The sequence below is a fragment of the Staurois parvus genome, unplaced genomic scaffold (genome assembly GCF_062004578.1).
Source record: "Staurois parvus isolate SC_StPar_1 unplaced genomic scaffold, SC_StPar_1.0 ptg003643l, whole genome shotgun sequence".
Lineage (NCBI taxonomy): Eukaryota > Metazoa > Chordata > Amphibia > Anura > Ranidae > Staurois > Staurois parvus.
Genome location: NW_028321439.1, coordinates 20,530 through 30,000, shown reverse-complemented (window position 1 = coordinate 30,000; position 9,471 = coordinate 20,530). Strand labels below are relative to the sequence as shown.

The following is a 9,471-nucleotide window of genomic DNA, read 5'->3' as shown; positions in this document are numbered from 1 at the left end:
ACCCCAGTAGAAGTAGCTGTGTTTAATGCAGACAGTTATCAGTAGATCATTTATTCCCCGAGTGACCGATGAAGAAGTGGGAGGCGGCACCTGATTGGTTGCTGCGGGGAGCGGATGTTCCCCCATATTCCATCGTGGAGGAGATCGGCGGAGCTGACATCAGCACTTTTCTGTCATTTTGACCTGAAGACGGAAGTGAAATAAGCGCAGAGATTCGGCGTAATTTCTCATCACTTTTATTTACAGCGGAGATCCGTCGTTATGGGCGGAGCCGTCTGTACACATTCATTTATAAATACAATGAAACGTACAACGAGGGGGGAGGGGATTGTCTGTACAGGGAGAAGATGGCGGAAGAGCGTGAATTGGCGTGGATGGCGTCCAGTTGCGGGGGGGCCGCCCCGCTGTATAATGGGGTGAGATTGGCCCATCCGTGTTTGTTGTGTTGGGAAGGATGTCTCTGCGGCAGAGGAGCTGACGCTCTACAATGACCTGGATGGGGGGTGTTGTTGCGCCTGGTAATGGCGGCGTTTGGCGAGGGAATATCCGGCAGTCCGCGGCGCTCCCGGCTCTCATACAGAAACGTCTTTGTTGGCGATCAGGCGAGGGAAGCTGAGGGTTTGGAAGACATTATAGCAGCGTAACCTCTGCACCGCCCCGGGGCCCTTCTCTGTACATTACTTCTGGATCCGTCACCCGGGACCAATTCACGCTCGCCGCCATCACGCTCCGCGCAGCTACACGGCCGCAGCACATTTCAAGGGCATTTCCGCCTCTCTCACCGACACACCAGGGAATATTCCTTCCATGTAGTATGAAGCCGGCTCTCCAGAAGTCGCCGTTTAACCCCGAACACCGAGAGCCGATGTTGGCTTCCCATAAAACAAGGACAATGATTAGAGGGCAGAGGTCACCATGAATGGTGGAGGTGCAGCTGAGGAACTGCCAAGCCGGTGAAATGTCACTTTTGGGGGCGAACGTTCATGTTTGGCGCGGTTGAGATTTAGTGCAATTTTCACAATAACGATAGATAAGATTACGGGTTGTGTCCGCTCACAAGAAACACGAAGGTAGCATGGTGGGGTCGGGGGGTCCAAGGGGGGGGTATAGCATGGGGGGGTCCAAGGGGGGGTATAGCATGGTGGGGTCGGGGGGTCCAAGGGGGGGTATAGCATGGGGGGGTCCAAGGGGGGGTATAGCATGGTGGGGTCGGGAGGGTCCAAGGGGGGGTATAGCATGGTGGGGTCGGGGGGTCCAAGGGGGGGGTATAGCATGGGGGGGTCCAAGGGGGGGTATAGCATGGTGGGGTCGGGGGGTCCAAGGGGGGGTATAGCATGAAGGGGTCCAAGGGGGGGTATAGCATGGTGGGGTCAGGGGGTCCAAGGGGGGGGTATAGCATGGGGGGGTCCAAGGGGGGGTATAGCATGGTGGGGTCGGGGGTTCCAAGGGGGGGAAATAGCATGGTGGGGTCAGGGGGTCCAAGGGGGGGTATAGCATGGTGGGGTCGGGGGGGTCCAAGGGTTACCAAGAATGGTGACACAACACATCGATACATTCACAGAATGACACCATCTCCAATGACATCTCCAGAGGCTCCTCCAGTGCCGGGCTCGGCTCCTCGGCCGGCTCCACACACGGAACGGCGTCACGCATGTCCATGGAGCTCTAGGTAATGCCGCCAGTCAGCCGTACTCAGTTGGGTAAGGTGTCCAGGCCCAGCGAGGCCGCGTGCTGCTTGGCTCTCAGCCTCAAGTTCTCAATACTGGTGGTCTTGCTGTTGAGGTTGGGAAGGGCCCCAGAGCTCTGCAGGATGGGGGAGGACCAGACCTGCTGGGCATGAGACAAGGACTGGTAGTAGGACTGGCAGTGCAGAGAGCTGAGAGGCGCCATGCTGACATTCATCCCTAGGTAGGGCATGGTGGGAGGACTGGCCATGTCGAAGGAAGAGTAATGGACCAAGTTATTGGTGGCGGCCATGTGCTGGCGGAACTGTTCCTGCAGGCGGAAGAGGCTGAGAGGAGACGAGGAGTACGAGTGAGTCGGAGGGAGGCCGCTGCTGGAGGAGGCCGCCATTGAGGAGCTGACCGGAGACTCTGCAACACAAACAAGACGGAATTTAGAGATCGCAGGATGAAGGTGACACAACAAACATTCTGTGAGGGCCAAGGACAGCCAAACCAACTGCATACCAAGGGCCCATTTCCTATAAACCTTCCGCTTCCTTCTTCCACATGAATCATTCTAAACCTCCCCGACCAGCAATCTCCATGAAAATGGCCCCATCTGCTTTTCTCTTCAGGACGGCACCATCTTTGTTCAGGCATCATCCAGGGTCACATTGACTTCCTGGACTGAAATGCCGGCTCAAAGATGTAAACCCGGCTGTCTGCTGCAACCTGTATGATCCAGATGTCCCCACCCACTCACTCTGTGACCTGCCATTGTGACAATCCATCACAGTCTCCTCCCACAGATCAGTCCCCACCCTCTTCCTCTGTGATCTGCAAGTGTAACAATCCATCACAGTCTCCTCCCACAGATCAGTCCCCACCCACTCACTCTGTGACCTGCCAGTGTGAAAATCCATCAAAGTCTCCTCCCACAGATCAGTCCCCACCCACTCACTCTGTGACCTGCCAGTGTAACAATCCATCACAGCCTCCTCCTACAGATCAGTCCCCACCCACTCACTCTGTGACCTGCCAGTGTAACAATCCATCACAGTCTCCTCCCACAGATCAGTCCCCACCCACTCACTCTGTGACCTGCCATTGTGACAATCCATCACAGTCTCCTCCCACAGATCAGTCCCCACCCTCTTCCTCTGTGATCTGCAAGTGTAACAATCCATCACAGTCTCCTCCCACAGATCAGTCCCCCCCCACTCACTCTGTGACCTGCCAGTGTGAAAATCCATCTCAGACTCCTCCCCCAGATCAGTCCCCACCCACTCACTCTGTGCCCTGCCAGTGTAACAATCCATCACAGTCTCCTCCCTCAGTTCAGTCCCCACCCACTCACTCTGTGACCTGCCAGTGCAACAATCCATCACAGTCTCCTCCCACAGATCAGTCCAAACCCACTCACTCTGTGACCTGCCAGTGTGAAAATCCATCTCAGACTCCTCCCACAGATCAGTCCCTACCCACTCACTCTGTGACCTGCCAGTGTAACAATCCATCACAGTCTCCTCCCACAGATCAGTCCCTGCCCTCTCTGTGACCTGCCAGTGTAACAATCCATCACAGTCTCCTCCCACGGATCAGTCCCCACTCACTCTGTGACCTGCCAGTGTAACAATCCATCACAGTCTCCGCCCACAGATCAGTCCCCACCCACTCACTCTGTGACCTGCCAGTGTGAAAATCCATCTCAGACTCCTCCCACAGATCAGTCCCCACCCACTCACTCTGTGACCTGCCAGTGTAACAATCCATCACAGTCTCCTCCCACAGATCAGTCCCCACCCTCTCTGTGACCTGCCAGTGTAACAATCCATCACAGTCTCCTCCCAAAGATCAGTCCCCACCCACTCACACTGTGACCTGCCAGTGTAACAATCCATCCCACTCTCCTCCCACAGATCAGTCCCCACCCACTCACTCTGTGACCTGCCAGTGTAACAATCCATCACAGTCTCCTCCCACAGATCAGTCCCCACCCACTCACTCTGTGACCTGCCAGTGTGACAATCCATCACAGTCTCCTCCCACAGATCAGTCCCCACCCTCTCTGTGACCTGCCAGTGTAACAATCCATCACAGTCTCCTCCCTCAGTCAGTCCCCACCCACTCACTCTGTGACCTGCCAGTGTAACAATCCATCACAGTCTCCGCCCACAGATCAGTCCAAACCCACTCACTCTGTGACCTGCCAGTGTAACAATTCATCACAGTCTCCGCCCACAGATCAGTCCCCACCCTCTCTGTGACCTGCCAGTGTATTAATCCATCACAGTCTCCTCCCACAGATCAGTCCCCACCCACTCTGTGACCTGCCAGTGTAACAATCCATCACAGTCTCCGCCCACAGATCAGTCCCCACCCACTCACTCTGTGACCTGCCAGTGTAACAATCCATCACACTCTCCTCCCACAGATCAGTCCCCACCCACTCACTCTGTGACCTGCCAGTGTGACAATCCATCACAGTCTCCTCCCACAGATCAGTCCCCACCCTCTCTGTGACCTGCCAGTGTAACAATCCATCACAGTCTCCTCCCACAGATCAGTCCCCACCCACTCACTCTGTGACCTGCCAGTGTTACAATCCATCACAGTCTCCTCCCACAGATCAGTCCCCACCCTCTCTGTGACCTGCCAGTGTAACAATCCATCAAGTCTCCGCCCACAGATCAGTCCCCACCCACTCACTCTGTGACCTGCCAGTACCCAGCATGGACCCTGGGGAGGGGGGGGGGGAATGAGGGGCCCCAGATGTGAGTTGGGGGTGGAGACACACCATTCTTCATATTTACAGATTCATCTCCATATCCATCCAGATGGAACCCCATGTGACCCGGTATCAGTCAGTCTAATATGGCGCCCCCTGTCAGGGTGGTAAATGAAAGCCTCCACATACATCAAGTGGCCCCATCAGGCTTCCCTGTGTACCGTGGGGCCCCACACGGAGCTCCGGCTGACCTGTTTTGGGACTTGCTCTCTTATAGTTGGGGATTTTGGAGTCGGAGGTCAGAGGTTTCTCCTCCTTGGTGTCTTCTGGCGGACATTTGGGCTCCTCCTCCTTGTCGGTCTGATCCTCAGCTGCTGATTCGCTGGCCGATTGCTCTGACAAGGTGAGGTTCAGCTCCGCGCTGGGCTCGGTCACAGAGGTGTGTGGTTTGGTGGAGTCGTGGCTGGGAGTCGTCGGCTCTGCGGGGGCGGGGTCTGTCTTGCTGTCACTGACCTCGGAGTCCTTGTGTTTCTGAAGTTGTTCTTTCTGGAGACTTCGCTGCTTCTTGCGGAACTTGGCTCTTCGGTTCTTAAACCAAACCTGGAAGTGAAGCACCGCCTATGAGGAGCTTGCATCATCGTATCAACCCATGACCCCGCCCCTGAAGAACGTACTTGTATTCTGGCCTCCCATGACCCCACCCCTGAAGTAGGTACTTGTATTCTGGCCTCATATGATCCCACCCCTGAGGTAGATACTTGTACTCTGGCCTTCCATGACTACATCCCTGAGGTAGGTATCTGTATTCCTGTCCCCTATGACCCCACCCTTGAGTTAGGTCCCTGTACTCTGGCCTGCCATGACTCCACCCCTGAGGGAGGTATCTGTATTCTGGCTTCTTTAACCCCCACCCGAGGTAGATACCTGTACTCTGGCCTCCCATTACACCACCCCTAAAGTAGGTACCTCTACTCTGCCTCCCAGGACCCAACCCCTGAGGTAGATACCTGTAGTCTGGCCTCATATGACCCCACCCCTAATGTACATACCTGTACCTGGGATTCCTATGACCCCACCCCTGAGCAAGGTTCCAGTACACTAGCTTCCCATGACCACATCTCTATTGTAGATACCTGGACTGTAACCTATCATGACCTCCCCCCTCAGGTAGTACATGCACCTGGGCCTTCCATGACCCCACCCCTGAGGCAGGTCCCTGTACTCTGGCCTCCCCCTGAGGTAGGTTCCTGTACTCTGGCCTCCCCCTGAGGTAGGTCCCAGTACTCTGGCCTCCCATGAACCCACCCCTGAGGTATGTACTTGTACTCTGGCCTCCCATGACCCCACCCCTGAGGTAGGTATCTATATTCTGGCCTCCCATGACCCCACCCCTGAGGTAGGTATCTGTACTCTGGCCTCCAATGATCCCACCCCTGAGGTAGGTCCCTGTACTCTGGCCTCCCCCTGAGGTTGGTTCCTGTACTCTGGTCTCCCCCTGAGGTAGGTCCCTGTACACTGGCCTCCCATGACCCCACCCCTGAGGTATGTACTTGTACTCTGGCCTCCCATGACCCCACCCCTGAGGTAGGTCCCTGTACTCTGGCCTCCCATGACCCCACCCCTGAGGTAGGTCCCTGTACTCTGGCCTCCCCCTGAGGTTGGTTCCTGTACTCTGGCCTCCCCCTGAGGTAGGTCCCTGTACACTGGCCTCCCATGACCCCACCCCTGAGGTATGTACTTGTACTCTGGCCTCCCATGACCCCACCCCTGAGGTAGGTCCCTGTACTCTGGCCTCCCATGACCCCACCCCTGAGGTAGGTCCCTGTACTCTGACCTCCCATGACCCCACCCCTGAGGTAGGTCCCTGTACTCTGGCCTCCCCTTGAGGTAGGTCCCTGTACTCTGGCCTCCCATGACCCCACCCCTGAGGTATTACCCTGTACTCTGGCCTCCCCTTGAGGTAGGTCCCTGTACTCTGGCCTCCCATGACCCCACCCCTGAGGTAGGTCCCTGTACTCCGGCCTCCCATGACCCCACCCCTGAGCTATTACCCTGTACTCTGGCCTCCCCTTGAGGTAGGTATCTATATCCTGGCCTCCCATGACCCCACTCCTGAGGTATTACCTTGTACTCTGGCCTCCCCTTGAGGTAGGTCCCTGTACTCTGGCCTCCCATGACCCCACCCCTGAGGTAGGTCCCTGTACTCTGGCCTCCCATGACCCCACCCCTGAGGTAGGTCCCTGTACTCTGGCCTCCCATGACCCCACCCCTGAGGTAGGTCCCTGTACTCTGGCCTCCCATGACCCCACCCCTGAGGTAGGTCCCTGTACTCTGGCCTCCCATGACCCCACCCCTGAGGTAGGTCCCTGTACTCTGGCCTCCCATGACCCCACCCCTGAGGTAGGTCCCTGTACTCTGGCCTCCCATGACCCCACCCCTGAGGTAGGTCCCTGTACTCTGGCCTCCCATGACCCCACCCCTGAGGTAGGTCCCTGTACTCTGGCCTCCCATGACCCCACCCCTGAGGTAGGTCCCTGTACTCTGGCCTCCCATGACCCCACCCCTGAGGTAGGTCCCTGTACTCTGGCCTCCCATGACCCCACCCCTGAGGTAGGTCCCTGTACTCCGGCCTCCCATGACCCCACCCCTGAGGTAGGTCCCTGTACTCCGGCCTCCCATGACCCCACCCCTGAGGTATGTACCTGCACTCTGGCCTCCGGGAGGTTAGTGCACATTGCCAGCCGCTCCCTCATCACCACGTCTGGGTAGTGCGTCTTCTGAAACGTCTTCTCTAGCGCCTCCAGCTGCTGCGCGGTGAACGCGGTGCGACTCCTTCGCTGTTTGCGGTGCTGAGAGCCGTAGCGAGCTTCCAAGATGATGTCTTGAAATGTACAGCCGTTGGAAGATAAAATAGGGCCAATTTAATTACAGGAAGTGGGCGGAGCCACACAGCGCCAAATATTCGCATCCTGCCTGTCTCCTCCCCTCCATCTATAGACCAATCACAGGACCGCATGGGCGGGACTTACACCTACATGGCGGCACCTGGAAGGATCATTGGACAGATCAGTGCTGATGGGAGGAGACTGCCTTTCAGCTGAGATGACAACACTGACAACCAATCAGCTGTAAGAGTCCTCCCCTCACTCCTCAGGACAGAAAGCTTCCGCCGGGGCTGAGTCTCCCGCTCTAAAATTCTCTCTAAAGACGGAAGTGTCACCCACAGCAGCCAATCAGATATCGAATATTGGGGGATGGGGAGGAATCCTATTGGCTGTCCCCGGGAGACCGCCATCTGCATTCCTCACCGTCTCGCAAAATATTGGCGGTAAAACGTGACCTGCGCTATTCTGAATCCACCGATCTACCCCTCCCACCAAAAACTGATCGATCTGCTCCTCCCACCAAAAACCGATCGATCAGCCCCTCCCACCGAAAACTGATTGATCTGCTCCTCCCACAAAAAAAGATCCATCAACCCCTCCCACCAAAAACCGATCGATCTGCCCATCCCACCAAAAACTGATCGATCTGCTCCTCCCACCAAAAACTGATTGATCTGCTCCTCCCACCAAAAACCAATCGATCTGCCCCTCCCACCAAAACTGATCGATCTGCTCCTCCCACCAAAAACTGATTGATCTGCTCCTCCCACAAAAAAAGATCCATCTGCCCCTCCCACCAAAAACCGATCCATCAACCCCTCCCACCGAAAACCGATTGATCTGCCCCTCCCACTGAAAACCGATCGATCTGCCCCTCCCACCGAAAACGATCAATCTGCCCTCCCACTGAAAACCGATCGATCTGCCCCTCCCACCGAAAATCGATCCATCTGCCCCTCCCAGTGGAAGCCGATCGATCTGCTCCTCCCACAAAAAACTGATCCATCCGCCCCTCCCACCAAAACTGGCGCTCACATAATCCTTACCAGCCAGTCTCTCGGCCAGGGTGAGGGCGTGCACCGAGGGGCGGTAATCCGGGGCGTGCTGGGCGTGCTGCGCTGCTTGTTGGTGCAGGTTGTACATGGCGCTCAGCGAGTTGACGGCGTGCAGCGAATATCCGTTCACTCCGTAATGCTGCATGGTGGGCGGGCCTGCCGGGACAAAACACATCGAACGTTAACAAAGGATCGACTTAGGGATAGTCTCATCATTATCCTCACACTCTCTCTCCTCCATTCCCCCCTCCTCTCCTCTCCTCTCTTCTCCTCTCCTCTCCTCTCCTCCATTCCCCCCTCCTCTCCTCTCCTCCCTTCTCCTCTCCTCTCCTCCCTTCTCCTCTCCTCTCCTCTCCTCTCCTCTCCTCTCCCTCTCCTCTCCTCCTTCTCCTCTCCTCTCCTCCTTCTCCTCTCCTCCCTTCTCCTCTCCTCCATTCCCCCCTCCTCTCCTCTCTTCTCCTCTCCTCCCTTCTCCTCTCCTCCATTCCCCCCTCCTCTCTTCTCCTCTCCTCTCTTCTCCTCCCTTCCCCCCTCCTCTCTTCCATTCTCCTCTCCTCCCTTCCCCCCTCCTCTCTTCCATTCTCCTCTCCTCTCCTCCATTCCCCCCTCCTTCTCCTCTCTTCTCCTCTCCTCCCTTCCCCCCTCCTCTCCTCCCTTCCCCCCATCCTCTCCTCCCTTCCCCCCATCCTCTCCTCCCTTCTCCTCTCTTCCCTTCTCCTCTCCTCTCCTCCATTCTCCTCTCCTCCATTCTCCTCTCCTCTCCTCCATTCTCCTCTCCTCCCTTCTCCTCTCCTCCCTCCCCCCCCTCCTCTTTTCCATTCTCCTCTCCTCCCTTCCCCCCTCCTCTCCTCCCTTCTCCTCTCCTCTCTCTTCCCTTCTCCTCTCCTCTCTCTCCTCTCTCCTCCCCCCTCTCCTCTCCCCCTCTCCTCTCTCTCTCTCCTCTCTCTCCCCCCTCCTCTCCCCCCTCTCCTCTCTCTCTCTCTGCCTCCTCTCTCCCCCTCCCCTCTCTCCCCCTCTCCTCTCTCTCCCTCTCCTCTCTCTCCCCCCTCTCCCCCTTCTCCTCTCTCTCCCTCTCCTCTCTCTCCCCCCTCTCCCCCTTCTCCTCTCTCCTCTCTCCCCCTCCCCCCCCTCTCCTCTCT

At 57.0% G+C, this 9,471-nt stretch overlaps 1 protein-coding gene across 1 annotated transcript; it reads right to left on the bottom strand.

Annotated features, from left to right (window-relative positions):
* Positions 1–1,349: 1,349 nt before the first annotated feature.
* Positions 1,350–8,529, bottom strand: LOC149427582 (diencephalon/mesencephalon homeobox protein 1-like). Its single transcript, XM_089667882.1, has 4 exons — positions 8,324–8,529; positions 7,095–7,273; positions 4,644–4,992; positions 1,350–2,093 (listed from the first exon to the last, which is right to left on the bottom strand). Exons 1-4 carry the CDS (start codon positions 8,505–8,507, stop codon positions 1,693–1,695), a joined length of 1,113 nt encoding a protein of 370 aa, XP_089524008.1. The 5' UTR covers positions 8,508–8,529; the 3' UTR covers positions 1,350–1,692.
* Positions 8,530–9,471: the final 942 nt, after the last annotated feature.